The sequence below is a fragment of the Prunus mume genome, linkage group LG2, assembly GCF_029339155.1.
Source record: "Prunus mume cultivar Tortuosa linkage group LG2, ASM2933915v1, whole genome shotgun sequence".
Taxonomy (NCBI): Eukaryota; Viridiplantae; Streptophyta; class Magnoliopsida; order Rosales; family Rosaceae; genus Prunus; species Prunus mume.
In genome coordinates, this window is record NC_142699.1 from 30301404 (window position 1) to 30319890 (window position 18487).

At 37.2% G+C, this 18487-nt stretch overlaps 1 protein-coding gene and 1 pseudogene across 3 annotated transcripts; one reads left to right on the forward strand and one right to left on the reverse strand.

Annotated features, from left to right (window-relative positions):
- Positions 1-12951, reverse strand: GALAK (galacturonic acid kinase). 3 transcript variants are annotated; one of them, XM_008225590.3, is made up of 14 exons: positions 12776-12949; positions 12218-12331; positions 11816-11887; positions 10365-10408; positions 9854-9989; positions 9508-9573; positions 8684-8763; positions 8001-8100; positions 6824-6999; positions 6621-6661; positions 6500-6528; positions 5282-5351; positions 5076-5165; positions 1-464 (listed from the first exon to the last, which is right to left on the reverse strand). In XM_008225590.3, the coding sequence occupies exons 1-14, from the start codon at positions 12806-12808 to the stop codon at positions 220-222; spliced, it is 1296 nt and encodes a 431-aa protein (XP_008223812.2). In that variant the 5' UTR covers positions 12809-12949; the 3' UTR covers positions 1-219. The 3 variants fall into 3 exon arrangements, with proteins under 3 accessions (XP_008223812.2, XP_088901015.1, XP_008223815.2); XM_008225593.3 differs by having other exon boundaries at positions 150-435; positions 12776-12951; XM_089044889.1 differs by lacking the exon at positions 12218-12331.
- A 3113-nt stretch (positions 12952-16064) lies between these two features.
- Positions 16065-17051, forward strand: LOC103323592 (protein SMALL AUXIN UP-REGULATED RNA 51 pseudogene; annotated as a pseudogene).
- Positions 17052-18487: the final 1436 nt, after the last annotated feature.

An 18487-nucleotide genomic window follows, 5' to 3' on the forward strand; every position in this document is an offset into this window, starting at 1 on the left:
TTTTTGGAGGGATTCCTCAACTGAAGTTTTCTGTGTATATATATGAGTTCAATACAACCAGAAGCTCCTTCACTTTTCCACATATATAAGCTTTCTTGTGAATACTCAAAATCCTATATTCGTATTTCCTAATTCTAATGAACGTTGAGTTCAAAGGTTTACAACAATGAATTAAATAAAGAAACAATTGAACAAATGAAAGTAATCAATAAACAGTCGTCAAATAACACGGGCAGAGTCACCAGCCTCGCATATCATAACCGCCGTGTCTGGGTTTAATAGGCTTGCCAACTCAGGTTGGACCTTCTTGTACTCTTCCCTAACAAATGTTGCAGCTTCAGCTGCATGATCAGTATCTACCAGTGCAACACAGCACCCTCTAAATCCTGCACCACTGAACCGTGCTCCAAATACGCCAGGAGCCCTTAGAAGGATCTGGCGCAATTGTATCAGTGGTTCAGAACCTTAAACAATTACAAAATCAAGTTAAAATCCATTGACCATGTTACAAACTCCAATCTTAGCTTGCATTTGAGGTCACTGAAACAACTAAATATCATTTTCTCAACTATTGTCATTATTTTGGTGGTGGCAAGAGGTTGAAATTCTATGGAATTTTATAATTGCGCAGATGTCAGAATTTCAACATAATCAAGACAAATTTATGAATTTTCAGAAAATAAGTTGAAAATAAAGTAACTGGTAGTAAAACTTCAGCTGAAATGATTTCAAAGCCAGCAAGGAGAAAGCATTGCCCAAGTCATTTCTAATGGTGATTTACATGGAAAGAATACAGGATAACCAGGTATATGTGCATGTTAGTACAGATACCATCAGAAGCAGATCACTCTAATCCTATGCTTTTATGGGCAGAAAAGACTTCAAGGCTCAAAAGAGACAACAGTCATATGATTCCCAATGCTGCCCACACAGAATATTAGAAAACTAGGCTATTTTAACCAGTAGAGGACCTAGAATGAATTGAAGCATTTGAATCATATAATCCTGGTATACCTACTTGCCCTCGTGAGAAAAAGATACTTGCCATATAAAGGATGACAAAAATTTTAAGGTTCGGTAACGTCAGTTAAATATATCAAAATTGGCACAAAGGACTTAGTTTATACTACCCTTTAAGAAATATTAAACCCTAGTTCTTAACCCTAGTTCTTAGTTTAAGTATCCATATATCGCAGAACTACTCTGTCAGCATCAGGTGACTGTCTACAGTTTTGTTTTTGGTCTGAAGACTGTCTACAGTTTGGTCTACCAACAAAATAGTAAAAAGAACATAGCCATCATTGGTACTACCTACAAAATTGCCCATGTAGGGACATATGCTTATTAATATTAATAAGTGGGAAATACGTTTCATTCTTTTAATCATTTCAATTAAATATTAACCTAACGCAACCAATTAATTTGTGTTGCCTTCTTTTATGCACCATGATCAGGGAAGATTCAGGAGGATGCTTTGGGAAAACATACAGTAGCTATGAACAATGGAAAGTAAATCATGTCAAAGGAAATCAGATTTAAATGCCAGCAGATTCTTTCATTAATTAGATACATGTATATGTGGTAGGTTAGCTGTAATTAGATACATGTATATGTGGTAGGTTAGCTATAATTAGATACATGTATATGTGGTAGGTGAGCTGTTTTCAGGGGCTGAATATCAGCCTGTGTTCTTTCCTAATTAACTTGTATTCTGTCCATATAATGGGCAATTCTCGATGAATAGAGACACACTTTTCAGAAAGACTCTAAATTGTCATGGTATCAGAGCTATAGCTCTGAATTATCTCTTGCTCTCAAGTTCCTTAGTCTCAGTTATTCTTGATCAAGTTCTCTTGACATCATGTCTTCAGATAAGTCAGATGTTTCTTTGATTCGTTTCAATGGCAAGAACTACTCTGCTTGGGCGTTTCACTTCGGGATTTTCGTCAAAGGTAAGGAGGCGAGGGGACATGTTGATGGAAGTAACCCAGCTCCTGACAAAAACAAAGACAAAGACCAGCACGCCAAGTGGGAAGTCAAGGACGCTCAAGTTATGACATGGATTTTAGGATCTGTCGGACATCCAAATTCTAATGTCCTTCATGATTTATTGAAATCTGGTTTTCTTGGGAATAAAGAATCACCATCTCTTAGTGCTGTTCAATTTGATTGCAATTCTTGCAAACTTGGCAAAAGTAAGACTCTGCCTTTTCGTATTCACACACCACATATAGTTCAACCTTTTGATATGATACATAGTGATGTGTGGGGCATGGCACCAATCACTTCTCATGCTAATTACAAATACTTTGTCACTTTTATTGACGACTATAGTCGTTTCACATGGATATATTTTCTACATTCTAAAGATGAAGTCTTTTCTGTTTTTAAGATTTTTCATGCATATATTCAGACCCAATTTTCAGCCCAAATCAAAATCCTTCGTTCTGACAATGGGGGTGAGTATATGTCTCATTTGTTTCAGGACTTCCTACAGACTCACGGCATCATCTCTCAACGGTCTTGTCCTTCAACACCTCAACAAAATGGGGTGGCTGAAAGGAAGAACCGTCACCTCCTTGATGTTGTTCGCACTCTCTTGTTAGAGTCATCTACGCCCTCTCGTTTTTGGTGTGAAGCTCTATCCACTGCTGTCCATCTCATCAACAGGTTGCCTTCTCCCACATTGAACCACAACTCTCCCTTCACCAGGTTATTTGGTCACCCTCCAATTTATTCCAACCTTCGTACCTTTGGTTGTGTCTGTTATGTTCATCTTCCTGCACATGAACGCACAAAACTCACGGCTCAATCGATTCAGTGTGCTTTCCTAGGATATTCAGTACACCAGAAAGGTTTTCTTTGCTATGATTCAAATTTGCGCCGCATTCGAGTTTCTAGAAATGTGATCTTTCTAGAAAATCAGTATTTTTTTCCCACGCATCCGGATCCCGTTTCTCCCTCATTTTCTATTTTGCCTATGTTTACTAACTCTTCTGCAGCTCCAGTCCCTTCTAAGCCTCTCTTAGTGTATCAACGACGCTCCTCCGCCACTTCCCACCAGCCTTCGGCACCTCCCAAGCCCCCTCAAGATCCTTCCCCGCCGCTGCTCCTGCTCCAAAGAATCGCACCTCCCCTCTCAGACACAGTACTCGGGTTCGTAGACCCCCGGATAGGTTTGGTTCCTCTTCTCCTTCATCCTTCACAGCCACCTTGTCTTCTATTTCTCTTCCTTCGTCTTATAAACAGGCCATGAAGCATGAGTGTTGGCGGAAAGCTGTTGAAGCCGAACTTCTCGCCCTTGAGGAAAACCAAACTTGGGACATTGTTCCATGTCCCTCATCCGTGAAACCCCTTGGCAGTAAGTTCGTGTTTTCTGTCAAGCTTCGTTCTGATGGGTCCATAGACCGTTATAAGGCTCGGTTAGTGGCACTTGGCAACAAACAGGAATATGGTCTCGACTATGATGAGACCTTCGCACCAGTCGCCAAAATGACCACTGTCCGAACTATACTCGCTCTTGCTGCATCCCAATCCTGGCCCTTACATCAAATGGATGTCAAGAACGCATTCCTCCACGGTGATCTCAAGGAAGAAGTTTACTTGAAACTTCCCTATGGTATGCCTACTTCCTCACCTAATGAAGTTTGCAAACTAAAACGTTCTTTGTATGGTTTGAAGCAGGCACCGAGAGTATGGTTTGAAAAGTTTCGCTCCACTTTGCTTGGTTTTTCTTTCACTCAAAGTCAGTATGACTCCTCTCTTTTTCTACAACGGACATCCATGGGTATCGTTGTCCTCCTTGTTTATGTGGATGATATTGTCATCACCGGCTCTGACTTGGAGGCAATCTCAGCGGTTCAAACTTTGTTGCATTCTACATTCCACATGAAATATCTTGGTCAGCTCACTTATTTCTTGGGTTTAGAGGTGCATCATCGGCCTCATGGTCTCTTCTTGCATCAGCACAAGTACAGTCAAGATCTGGTTCAGTTAGCCGGCCTCACCAACACTACTTCAGTTGACACCCCATGGAACTTAATGTGAAATATCGACGTGACGACGGGGAGCTTCTTGAGGATCCTACTACCTATCGGAAGCTGGTTGGTAGTCTTATCTATCTAACCATCACCCGACCAGACATCTCTTATGCTGTTCACACTGTCAGCAAGTTCATGCAAGCCCCAACGCATCTCCATCTATCTGCCGTTCGCCGCATCATTCGCTACATTCTTGGCACACCTAGTCGTGGTTTATTCTTCCCTACAGGTTCTTCCCTTCAGCTCCAAGCCTACAGTGACGCTGATTGGGCCGGTTGCCCAATCACCAGAAAATCTACTACTGGCTGGTGTATGTTTCTTGGTGATGCCCTTATCTCTTGGAAAGGCAAGAAGCAAGACCACGTCTCCAAATCATCCACTGAGGCAGAGTATAGAGCCATGTCTGCTGCATGCTCCGAGATCATTTGGTTGCGTGGTCTCCTCACATAACTTGGTTTCGGTCCTATTCATCCTACTCCACTACATGCTGACAACACTAGTGCCATCCAAATTGCAGCCAACCCCGTCTATCACGAACGCACCAAGCACATCGAAGTTGACTGTCACTCAATCAGAGAAGCCTATGATCATCAGGTTATCACCCTTCCACATGTCTCTACTACTCTGCAGATCGCCGATATCTTCACCAAATCCATGCCACGTCAGCGCCATCATTTCCTCGTTAGCAAATTGATGCTTGTCGATTTACCAGCATCAATTTGAGGGGGGATGTCAAAGGAAATCAGATTTAAATGCCAGCAGATTCTTTCATTAATTAGATACATGTATATGTGGTAGGTTAGCTGTAATTAGATACATGTATTAGATACATGTATATGTGGTAGGTTAGCTATAATTAGATACATGTATATGTGGTAGGTGAGCTGTTTTCAGGGGCTGAATATCAGCCTATGTTCTTTCCTAATTAACTTGTATTCTGTCCATATAATGGGCAATCTCGATGAATAGAGACACACTTTTCAGAAAGAATCTAAATTGTCAAATCATACCAGAACAAAGGAAAGTAGATCATACCGCATTCATAGTTCTGAATAGAACTTAGGCCAGATTCTGAAATGAGCGTTCCAAAATCTTCGAACCTGCCTGAAGCCCAAGCTTCGAATCCTGAAACAATCCCATTATGTTAAGTAGTTATAAATCAATAGAGCAAAGAATAACGTAGAAATTAGAATGACATGCATATGTAATTTAAATTATTGACAATGCAAATATGGTAATACCTTTGCTAACCCGCATATTTTCTGAGAAATAATGCTCTGCTCTCTTGGCTAAATTAGGTTCTAATATGTGCTGCAAAGAGAGATATTTATAAAATCATAACAGGATACATAAGCTTCATTTTCATGTCTAAATACCTTCAATGAATTTAATGAATTTAAGTCCCTTGATATTATGTTGACAAGAAAAACTGTTCTCATGATTATCGACTGACATTGTGTGCATATATATGTATATACAAATTTGAGACTATTTTAAGTTTTTACGAAATGCAAAGAAAAAGAGAGGCCCTTTTACAAAGAATGAATGTTTTTTTAATTTTTCTTCTTGTGTGTGTGTTTAAACCAGTGAAGCCAGACCCTGGAGTAAAAAAGATGGGGAAAGAAGTTTTCCCAGAAGACCTCATAAAACTGCAAATTCTTTTAAGCCTCCAAGTAAGCATTCTGAGGCACACCACTGGGCATGACTTTTACACACAGTAGCATAGGGTAGAAAGTATACATGTTGATCCAAAGAGAAACAAAATCTAAATATGTAAGGGAGTTTCCAACCTATCAAAGACTAGGAAAGTATTAATAGAAATAATGAAATCCTACTTCTTAGAGTAAAAGAATCTTTTTTTCTCCATAAAATTACATGTGGCAAGCAATACTCATTCCCACCCATGAAGAAACACTGTAGGTGTTATGCCATATGTTACCTCCAATCATGGAGTGAAAAGGTCTGTAGAGATATTATAGGGTTGAACAATTGCTCTTACTAACAACATAGAAGCTTACGATGGACCACAATAGCGATCCATGATCTTAACGTGGGGTTAGTTGGAGTCGGAGCGAGGGGGCACTTTTAGGGCTGTGTCCGCGATGTGGATTGGTATAATATATTACCTAAAGCCCTCTACCTTAGTGCATAGCCAGGGTGGAAAATAATCAAAGAGATTTCTGGATAATACAAGGAAGTTTGCAGTTGCAGAATCAAGGAAACATAAGTTAGCGATAAATGCAAGGAAGGTAATGAATCAACCTCAAGAGGCAAATCCAGCTTGTGAGAAACACAGATCACCAGCAATATGAACAATTGCAAGATATCAAACCAAAAGGACATGCCTATGCTCCAAAGACATTGAAATACAATGTAATAATGGACTTGTGTGTATGTGTGCACACACACCATGAACCAGAAGAATCTATACAGCAAAAGCACAAGACAAATTTTCTTACCTTGTGAGTTTGATAAGCTTCTGGCTCAACTGCTTGTAAGAGAAAAAGGAAGTCAATCAATATCATCACGCAAATAATATCAATGAATATTGAACTCAAAAGGTCAGGTAAAGGTACTAGCCATTAGATAGGAGTGGCTCTGCTGCACCATCTCCGGATGCACTGGTCAATAGGAGAAAAAAGAATGTCAGCCAGTACGTCATAGTCTAAACAAGAGGAAGATAAATTTGGAGTTGGACGCAGCATTTAAACAATAGTACAAAAAGAACTACGCCTATTTCTTTCTTGCCAATTGTTCTCAGTAACAAGGGAAATGGATCTTACTGCAAAAGAACTGCCGCGGCCTCTTGACACTCTGCAACTCGACGATTATATCCAGGATTTACAGTCAAATTATGCTTCAAGCCTGAAAATGCCAACAATATTTTGTATGCTTGCTGCCACTCAGTCTCGTGGTTCTCTCCCAGTTTTGGTGGGTGTATAAGCTTATGTTCTTTAGTCTACACGTGCAAACTACATATATGAGACATCATGTTGCTATTAATCAAAATTAGAGCAGAATATGCTATATGTGGTCATAAAAGAAAAAGATCGGGCAAATGAATAGCCCATATCAGACCAATTCCTGGTATAGCAAATGCTCAACCTGTAAAAAAAAAAATCTGACAAATAAAAGCATTAACTGATAAGGATAGCATATTATATTTTGAGGGCAGACAAACTTCTCTTTTATTGGCAATTTGGATTAACTTTGGTAAGTCTTCCTGTCTCTTTCAAGGTAGACAAATTTAATTTTAACCCACCCCGCCCCATTTTCTCTTCCCATTTTATAATTTTATGTTTAAACTTCAAATTTAATTTTCTCAATTCTTGAGGTTGAAGTATGTGAATTTATTCAATCAGCTTTCTTTGTTACAAGCTGTCACATAGTAGGAATTTTTCCATTCTATAAATTGAAGTCTAAACTTCAAATGTTAATTGTTTCAAAGTTCTTGCGGTTGAAGTTATTAAAAAAAAAAGTGTATATAGCTTTCTTTGGTACAACCTTACAAATTGAAGGAAGTGGACTGATTCATAGTGTGTCCATCCATTTATAATCACAATTTAAACCTGTAATTCTGAAATCATATGCTTAAGCCTTTTATGCATAATACTAGAAACCATTGCTGAAAACTAGAAAATTTATGATGTAATCTGATATCAGACATAAACAAATCTGTCTACCGAGATCATTACGAAAGCAGCAGCCAAAGTGTGAACTTTTATAAGAAATCACCCATGCATCAGAAATTCAACATAATAGTTAAGCAATTCATGAAGATGGCTGGATCATGCAAGTCAACAGTAATGCAGAATGCCTCAAAGTTAGAAAGCACCAAAAACAGAAATAAACATGACCAACATATCAGCAATAGAATCAGACTCTGCAGTAGAAATGAAGTCAATCCAGAGATTTTTTTTTTTTTTTAAGAGCATCAAGTACAGACATTTCATGCACTACCTTGCAGTTCATGCACAATAGACAACCATAGCTTGAAAGCAATATGGCTGATTGATCCAATATCCCATTTCGCAGGCCCCAAAATTCATTTTCAATCAGCCTACATACAACACAAAATTAAAACCATTAATGGTTTGATAGTGAAAGAAATGTAGAAGAATGGTACTTGTAAAGTTCTATATTAGAGCCTGTATATAAATATAACAAAAATAACTGTACCAGAATAGGATGGGTAAAAAGACACAGACTAGTGGTATCCTATGTGATAAATGAATATCCAGTTGATTAAACGGGAAGTTTTTTTATGAGAAATAGAACTTCTCATTAAAAAGAAAGTATAAAGATAGTAAACAAGGAGACCACTTCTCAATGCTGGGCTTAAAAGTATAAAAATTATAAATAAATTAAAAAAAGCAATATCTGATAGAATATAAACTACTTGTTGGCCCACATCCTAACAGTTTAAGCTTTTGGAACTGGTAGTAAACCAGCAAATTATCATGGTATCAAAGCAGGTGATCCTGATTTTGAAAGCCTGTAATTGCAACCTTCCAATATAAGTTGAGTTTCATGCATTGGACCCTCTAGACTGGAGAGAGGTCTACTCTTAAGGAAGGAGTGTGCCAAAGTATAAACTAATTGTTGGCCAACGTATTGGCCCCTCAAATGTTAAAGAAACCTACCGATCATACTCAATATTCTCTTCGGGGGACACAGCTAAGTTATTTGCAGTTTCCAAAGCCATTAGGTAAGCTACGCCGACCTGTCAACATGTAACTGTAAGATTAATGGGTTGAATATCGCGGGGAGGAACTCTCCTCAATAAAGAAATTAAAAGCTCCACAAGATGTATACTACAGAAACAGTCTTTAAACAATATAATTTTACTGATAAAAAATTAAGCATGCACTGCATTTGACTAATTCTTACTTAAAGAGTTTCACTTCAATTGTAAGTGTACACTGATTCCGAGCAACTAAACCAAGACTCAACTGATGAAGCCGTCCATTTGGACAAACTTCATAAACACTTCTGCACTGCTTCATAATTTCTTACATTTTCATATAACTCTAACAGTGTAGAATAGTATGAATGGCAAACTGGTTAATGTATGTGCTTTTTGTTTTTGTTTGTGTATGAATTTCTTGAAACGGAAGATAAAATCCATCGACTAAGTTTGACCTCTTAAATATAGGCCTAATTTACTACTTCTCTCGACTAGAAAGAAATATAAAACACATCATTCTTCTTTCTACACTAGTAGTAAATATTTTCTAGAAAGGCAAGGTGCAAATCTAGTCCAAGAAAGGTATACAAGAAATACCATACCCCTAGTAAGCAATAAATCAAACTCTGTAGATTTTACAAAGAGTAGTAATACATGGCATTTCTTGACACAAAACTCATATATTGTGGCACCTAAGGCGTAATGAAAATATTTTGTATGCAATCATCTTTTATTGTCATCATTTAACAAGAAAGGAAACAACAAGTTAGACAAACTTACAGCAGCAGAGGAGCTCAGGCCTGAACTGTCCATACCTTCAGGACCTATTATATATCCTATGATACCCTACAAGAAGTGAAACAATTGATCTTATAATTAACTCTTTAATGAAAGATGGCATAGAACCATCAGAAAACAGATTATATGCAGAGAAGTTTCCAACAAAAATGCCCATCTCTGTCACTTCTTTATCTTTCTTAGAAAAAAAATTAGTAAAAAGTTATCATAGTCCAATTAAGAAGTGCAAGGAATATTATGTTCAATAAATCAACATTTATTTTACTAATCAGAAGAAGAAGAAAAAGTAAAGAATTGAGAAGAACGTCATTAAAGACATATCTCTAACCTGGACAAGAGAGTTCTGCCTACTCTGTAATGCATAGAGGGCTCCTCTTGCATAACTTCCCCAATCGCAGTCTTCATCTATTTCTATTTCGGAAGCATCATTTGCATTCTTCCTAGGGCATTGAACTTCATCAACTCTATAAAACCAATAGGAAATAATCAAGTTCACCAGATGCCACATGATTACACAATGAAATGCAAGTAAAATAATGACTTACTAAGAAAAGTTGATACAAATAAAATAGGAATACTCAAGATTGGGTACATAGGGTCCACACAGCAAACTGAAGGCCTATGCACTAAAACAAAGGCCTATGCAACAAACCGAAAGGCCCAAGCACCTAATATTTGGCTACCCTTGAAAAGTTATATAAAAAGTGGTATTTCTTTTAAAGGTGTAATTTTTTTTTTTAGTTTTGATAGAACTGTATCAACTCAATAAGCATGGATTTGAAATAAATAAATGAAATAATGCATAAAATTAAGAAATACCAGGGGTAAAGACCCCACACCTGAACCTAGCTTCACCTTTAAACTGTCCTGAACGCAGTATAACCTACAGCAAGAATTCAATGACTCAGCAAGCAGATGACAACGGAAGTAACTAACTTTAAAGTTCAAATTTCATACTTTAGTTTAAAAGTTTCTCTAGTATAAGTTTTTGTTCAATAATCCCATATTTTCAATGCATTCACAGAATTTCAAGAGTTCATTCTTCATGACAAACAATGATTCAACTTCATATCTGAGCAAACAAAATCATGCATCTGATAATGAGATACTCTATGGATCATTCATAGTTCCAAAGCATTATAAAAATCTGAAGATTTTGGTTTTCTCATGACCAATAATGATCCAACTGCATCTTCGAGCAACCAAAAACACATATGTCATGGTGAGATACTCCATGGGTCATTCAATCACGGCACTCACACAATGAGAGACGAAGGGGAGGGACAGAGACTTTAGGTACGGAAAAACTATTCAATTTTCATTGAAGGTCTCAGAGACTCAATCAAACTATAGTTGGGATCCAGAATTTATGTAATACAGATATGATGTAGGTGCTAGGAATCAAAGAATAAGTTCAAACAAAGCAAAGAACAAGTGGTGTGTGCTGAAACAAACTGAATTAAAACCATTGCAAGAGCAAAGCCACCAAGCTAGGTGAAAAGCTTGCACCAAACACAACTTAATCGGAGTTCGAACTTCAAAAGGAGAAAACTCACACACACACACACAAAAAACAACAACAACAACAACAACAAGTCACTCAGCAGTTTATGGTGTAACTAAAACATGGATAACAATCTAATAATCTGCTGTCAGAAATAAAGGACAGGGATGACAGCTTAATAATCTCCTCTTTACATCAACAAGTACAAGTAGATTGCAAAGTACCCATGTTTGAGGACCTTTGGGAATTTAATACCCAGTCAACAAACCATGGATGCATCAAGGAAACTCCGGGATTTCTTAGATGAAAAAATGGACGAGCAGACCTGGTAAGGTAGAAGCTGCCCTGGTCAATGTACCCTAAACCTTATTGCTGTACATTATTGCACCTTGTAGGTACACACTCAGCAGCCCCCAAATTCATATAAGGTTTGAGATTGCGCATCCTAATTAAGTTCCATTTCCAGAGATTTCACATCTTCTTAAATTCTTCTTTATTCTTGTTCATTCAATAACAATTTTAAATCAATAAATTTCCAGAGATTTCACATCTTCTTAAATTCTTCTTTATTCTTGTTCATTCAATAACAATTTTAAATCAATAAAAAACTGAAAAAGGCTCTATGCTTACAAAGAAAATGATTAGTTGACCTCAGTCTGCTATTACTTGTTAATTAGAGTGATGTTTTCATATTAAATACTGTATAAAGTAAAACTAGTTGACCAAGATTTTTGGGCATCATCACTGGTTTTCTAGACTCGTTAAAAGACTATATTTGATAGTTACCTGAGTGTCACCGGAAGGAACAAAACCTAGAAGTATTCCCTTATTTATTGTCATAGCTGATACAGTCCCTCCCTGCAACCATTTAAAAAAGGTGAACATAACTTTTTGACATATTACCCAAAAAATAATAGAATGAAAACAACAAAGTTTGGCATCTAACAGAAAGCCTAATAGAAACTAGCAAATTAACCAATAACATGCACTGGTAAAATGTTACATACGATTCTATGAACAGCGACTTAGTAATCAAAAGGTCATAAATTAACAGCTACAGAAAACCTCAAAAAGCATATGGAAACAAACTTTTTTAGATGAACAACAAATAAAATTTAAAATTTTACTGAAAACTAGATCATCAAGAGGTCAACATGCACATATCATCGAAAGAAACCAAAAACTAACCTGGTGATCAATATGAGCTCCTAATGGACAAATTCGATAAGGAGAAACTACAACCCGAACGTCTTCGATACCTCTCCCAGCCATTTCTGAAACTGTCTGCCTAATTCCATTCAACTACAATATACATAAATATAATTAGCATACAAAATAATATCTTTGATCCAGACGGCATTGCGAAATGATTAAACAGAGGCCAAAAACAATGCATGCTAACATACCCATCAAGTTTCTAAATAAAACCCAAGCTTTATATAATCCAAATAATTGAACCCACAGTGAAGATAATTCTAAGGCAAAGTTAGTTCCCTTGCTTTTGAGGAACCAATGACAACCCAGTTCTTGCTTCCAAAAGCTAGAATATGTCAGCTAAACAGTGCTAATGTTGTCATTGATATACTAAATGACTTCAATTCAACATACAAGTACCAAGAAACTGGAATTTGGTGGATCAACAATGCACTATCCCATACACTATTTACGACACTGATATGATTGTAACATGAGCAGAACAGAGGAGAAAGAAAGAAGCATATAAAATCTCAGTGGATCAAAGAGTACCTGAGCTTCAGAAGGCCAAGACCACTCACCCATCTTCCCAAATGATCTCAGAATCGCCAATCTAATCGATCCCAATGCAAATGCAGAAGCTTTTTAAGCTTTAACATAAAAGATTTGTGGATCTCAGGAGATGTTGTGAAATTGAAGAAAAAATCATTGCCTTCTTCGGCAGTCAGTGTAGGCCAGAGCGGCATATCCGGTTAAAACGTCATATCAACTATTTTCAATTAAATTACACGTATCATCCTTTTTGTTTACAGCAGCGGCTTTATATTTCGATTTTCGACCAAACAAAAAGACTAACATTACCATTTTTTTGTCAAACGTCCAATAAGATAATTTGCTCGATTTATATTTATACAAAGATATTGTCTACTTGGGGCCCAACCCTGACAGTTTTTTTTGGGCTTTTTCAGCTTAAAATGCATCTTTCTTTTCGAAATGGAATATGCACTTGTAGTCAGGGACGGACCCACAGTGGGGTCACTGGGGTCAAACGACCCTATGGAAGCCATGGAAATAGGCTTGGAGGTCCACTTGAGCTGGCTGTGTGACCCCTTGGATTGCCCTCCAAGTGTTTGATGTTTTGCCTAAGAGGAAGAGGGAGGAAGCTGTGCGCAAGAGGAAGAAGAAGCAGCGCAACGCGCTTCTGTTTTTTTAAACACCTGGGCAAAACGACGTCGTTTTGGCCCAGAAAAATTTTTAAAATTAAAAACCCTTCCGTATCCCTCCATTCTCCAACATTAACCTGTTTGTTGTAAATACATGCATGTGGAGCCCACATTTCCCTGTACAATACCTGATGAGCACGTTTCCTCCCTTCTATAAAGGTAGGCCTCATCTTCATTGTAATGATTGATCAATCTGAATAAAACTCCCTAACTAGGATTTCTCTCCCTTTCAATTCTCTCAATCTTTCAGTTTCTCAATCTCAATCTATTTAGTTTATAACACTGTTTTTAAAAAATCTTTTTAACCTGTTTTATGAATTGAAACACTCAAAAACATACATAAAAAAATGACAAATTGAAATCATTCAAAGTATATTTTTCTAATAAAGGAATAAAATTTGGAAGAGAAAAAATAGATAAGAAAAATAACCCATTTTTAAAATTTCTTTCGAACATTTACACTATGACCCTACGGAGTTCGGATCCTGGGTCCGTCACTGCTTGTAGTGAGGGCAGAATCATAAAGAGGTTTGGCTAGTATTTTAGATCCAGATTTGAGTGCAAAAATGTGGACTTTAGGATGTGAGGTGGGCTACTTTCACTTTAGTGGAGTGTAGTGTGTGATTATTCTCCCTTTCTTTTCTAATCTCGAATGAATATTAGTGACAACTTTTGCCAAAAAAAAAAAAAAACTTTCTTTTAACGGGATAACACTGTTTTGCTATCTCCGGTCAATAACACAATGACTTGTAGAAAAATTAGCTCATAAATCGTTACGTTATTGGTCGGTGATAAGCAAAAAGTGATATTCCCATTGCATGAGAGTGTTTCTCTAGAGTTGGGTCCAGCCTTGCATGTAAGGCACATAATTTTTCCTCACCCAAGCGTTGTGGAATTGGACACCGCTATTTTGATACCTGACATGTATTTCAGCACACTTCCTGTCTTTCTGTTTTGTCCAACTTGATACCAAATTGATTTCCAGCCAATACGCTACGTATAAGGCCGCACATCGCATTTCCTCGCCAAGTGATGTAGGATTGGGTACCAAACAGGGTCACCACTATCTAACCCCTGAAGGATCACAAGTAAAGGCTACATAGCGCACACTCGATAAAGCCATATAGCGACCAAAATTTACTCTTTAAAGGGGCCCAATATTAATTAATTTTTATGAGATATGACCAAATAAAATGATTGTAAATTGAGAAAAATGAAAATTTATGTTATACATTTTTTTTAATTAATATTGGGCATTCTCCAACCCATTTGATCATAAACCCAAATTTCCTCACACCAGTGCGCGACAGCTTCTGTAGCACCAGTAGCGCGACACATGCGCCCCATTGATTCCTCCTTACACATGGGCTGCGTTAGTCTTGAGTGGGCTCCACCAAAAAGTTTTTCAGTCCAGGCATTGGTAGGCTTCACCTTTATTAGAGAAATGGTACACAATGTGGTATAAAAATATGATAAGTCTAGCATTACCCTTAAATCTAATGTATCATAAAAACTTCTTCATATTGAATATGTTATAGAGAAAAGAGTTTGAATTATTTTTTGTGCATTCAAATACATTTATTATTATTTTTTTTATACAAAAAGAGTTCCATTACAAGCAGAATTCGAATACAGTTTTTCATTTCCATTACTTTGTGTTGCATTTCAAGCATAGTCATGGTTGTCCTAGCTTTGTTCAAGGAGTTCAAATTGACCTACTAGCTATTGCTCTTTTCTTCCATCGAGTTATTAACTTAATAACGAATCATGTCAAATCATTAGCGAAGAGAGGGTAAACCCAGGGAGGCCCCTCCTCAATCCCAAGTTCTTCTCTTTACCAATAAATTTCATCATTTTTTAGGTTGAAATAAATTTCCTAATGTTTCAAAACAAGTCTTCCATTCCTTTCAAAACAAGAATGATTTTCACGCCGATAAGGTGATAAAGTTTTTGCTCTTTTGTGGCTACGTAAAATTAATTCCACTCCCTTGATGTTAGCGTAAATAATGAAGGGGATAAGATAACGGATTAAGATTCGGATAAGTCAAATATTCCGTTCTCTTTAATATTCTAAAAAAAGAAAATTGATTCTACGTCCATGTATATTTCTAACTATTTTAAGATTTACATACTACAGATTCTTCTTTGATAATGTGCCTAGTATTAAAGGTTCATTGATATAATAACTCTTTTATCCACAAATACGTAGTGTGCCTAGTATTAAGGTTCAATGAGATAATAACCGACTTACATGCCTATAAAAGTGTTACAGGTTCATCACTCTTTTATCCACCAATACATCTCAATATGATAAAAATATATAAACATATACAATCGGATTTCTATATGTCTCGTACCGTAACTAGTCACATAATTAGAGAGAGGTAACCATAAGATAAAAAAAATACAACAGCAAAAACAATTAAAAATAATAATTAATCCTTAATATCGAGATTTTAAATAATAAAAAATAGTTATTTTTTCATAATAATAAAAATTAGCTATTAAATTAAAGTAATGAAGATCATCCAAAAGGGCAAATTAGTCAATCCACACAAAAAAACACAATCATTCCAAATCACGGACTCCATCCCCCGTACTCAAGGTTATTCAGTTTCTTTTACACACACTCTCTCTCTCTCTCTCTCTCTCTCTCTCTCTTTCTCAAATCCAAACTACACAGCGCTCTTTCTCTCCGTCTCTCTCTGCAACAAATGGCGACCGCCATGAAAAAGGTCGAGAAGATCCGCCAGATAGTCCGGCTAAAACAACTCGTGATGCGCTGGAGGCTAACGAGTCTCCGCCGCCGCTCCGTCCTCTCCTACGACGACTCGGGCCCCTTCCCGTCCGGTTCGAACCGGCGCATCCCCGCCGGTTTTCTAGCGGTCTACGTCGGAGCGGAGCGAATGCGGTTCGTGATCCAGGCCCGGTTCGTGAACCTCCCGGTTTTCGTCGGATTACTGAAAAGGGCCGAGGAAGAGTTCGGGTTCGGGTGCAGCGGAGGCCTCGTGTTGCCTTGCGAGGTTGGGTTTTTCAAAGAGATCTTGAGATTTCTCGAGAGGGATGAGAGCAAGTTTGGACGGCTGGGATTGGAAGAGTTCTTGAAGATGGTTTCTGAAGTTGGTTTTGATTCTTGCAAGGAATTGGCGTCCAATGCTGCTGCTAATTCCTCTTGCCATGCCTTCACTCCCCTGTTGCAGAAAACAAGGGGCTGAGGTGAAGTGTTCTAGATCTTCTCAGCAATGTTAGGTTCTAAATCTGAACATCTCTAATGCCTTTGGTTTTTTTGGGAAAAGGTTTTTAGCTATGCTTCCAATTAATAGTGATTAGGAAATTGTATATGGGGGTGGGCAATGGGCAGCCAAAATGTGATGCCATCCTTGAAAACCCATCTTGAAATTGTAGTACTTGCTTTGAGGGGGATTTCAATGAGATGTAGTTGTTGAACTTCTCCTTTTTCTTTTCTTTTTTATTTTCCTTCTCTTTTGTGAAGCAGCAAGTTGTTTCAATGATGCTGTTAGTTGATGATGATGATGAAATCTTAGGAATTGTGTTAGCAAGAAATTGAAATTTTCTTTGGAATTAATGGTAACTTTTATGATTAATGTTGACTATTTATATATGTGCTTGTATTAAATTTGGTCTCCTTCATCTTTTGATTATTGCATTGCTTACACTCTACTGTTAGTCAATTTGCTGATGCATTTTGGTTTACATTTTGCAATCTTTTTGTTCTCTCTCTAGGCAGAAAAACTTTCTTTTAACGGGCCAGCCAATAGTGCTATTCCCGTTGCATGAAAGTTTCTCTATTCCCGTTGCATGAAAGTCTCCGTGCTCTCCTCTGTGGGACATGACCATTTTAGAGAAGCTCTCATGTTTGGAACTTTGGAGTTTCCTTCTCAATTTCCTAAACTTTTATTTTATGAAAGTGGATGCAGATCGAGTTTGCCAAAGGGGTTGGCGGGGTAGGTCTCAAAATTCCAACCACAACCATGTAGAGCATATAGGCTTAAAAGGTCACTGACTGCCATAGATTTTTGAAAGATTCTGAAAATATTATAATCTGAAGTCCAAGCAGGCATATATAAAAATGTCAATAAACCCATTGGCTTTAGATGTGTCTTCTAGCTCTGTTTTTGTGCAGGTGCTGATAAGGTTACAGTCATGGTTTTAGAAGTTGTTGACATACAAGTTAGGTTAGGAATTCTGCCGGCACAATGACAATGATGGGAGTTATGTTTCTTACATTTTTTATGTTGTAAATTTTGTATAAATGAATTTACATAAAAAAAAACACTTCTGGTTTTGAAGAAAACAGAACAGTTCGAGCATGACAATGGAGTTGGGTTTTCAAAACTTGATTTCATATTATGATTTATGATTGCACTTTTACTATTTGTGCGTGTTCAATTTTAAAAGGGTATTGTAGTCGCTTCCACTGGTCAAAAGTTTAGAAGTCCTTTACCAGGCATCCGTTAATTATAGTTTATTTGTGTTTGTGCTGCTTCATGCTTGATGCCATGCCTGCATGGAACATTCTCCACTTTCAGGTAGTAGAACCAAAAATAAGGAAGTTGACATGAGATTGCATTATTTGCCCAGTGCATTATTAATGGAAATTACTAGGAAGGAAATTTGTGGGGAAAGTGGATCGTCAGTGCCTTCTCACCCTTGAATAAACCAAAGGGTGCTTAGCATAGCGTGATTGATCGGGGTAAAAAAACAGTGGTATTCATGTTTAATATATGTTTTTCTGATTTGGTTGATGGGAAATGAGGTTTGAGAATGGGAAATCAAATGATTTTCCATGTTTGGCTAGTCCATATATAGTTGTCTGCCACATGGGAAAATATGGGGCAAATGAAGCCATTCACCCCCTATGAGTTTCATTTTCCCTTTCCATGGAAAATTAAGATCAGCATTAAATACATTTTTTTCATGACTATTTCGTCTCCATTAATAATTTAGAATTACAATATACCATTAAATGTATTATTTTCTTATTTTATTTAATATGGGTATAATTTAAAATTTTAACTTT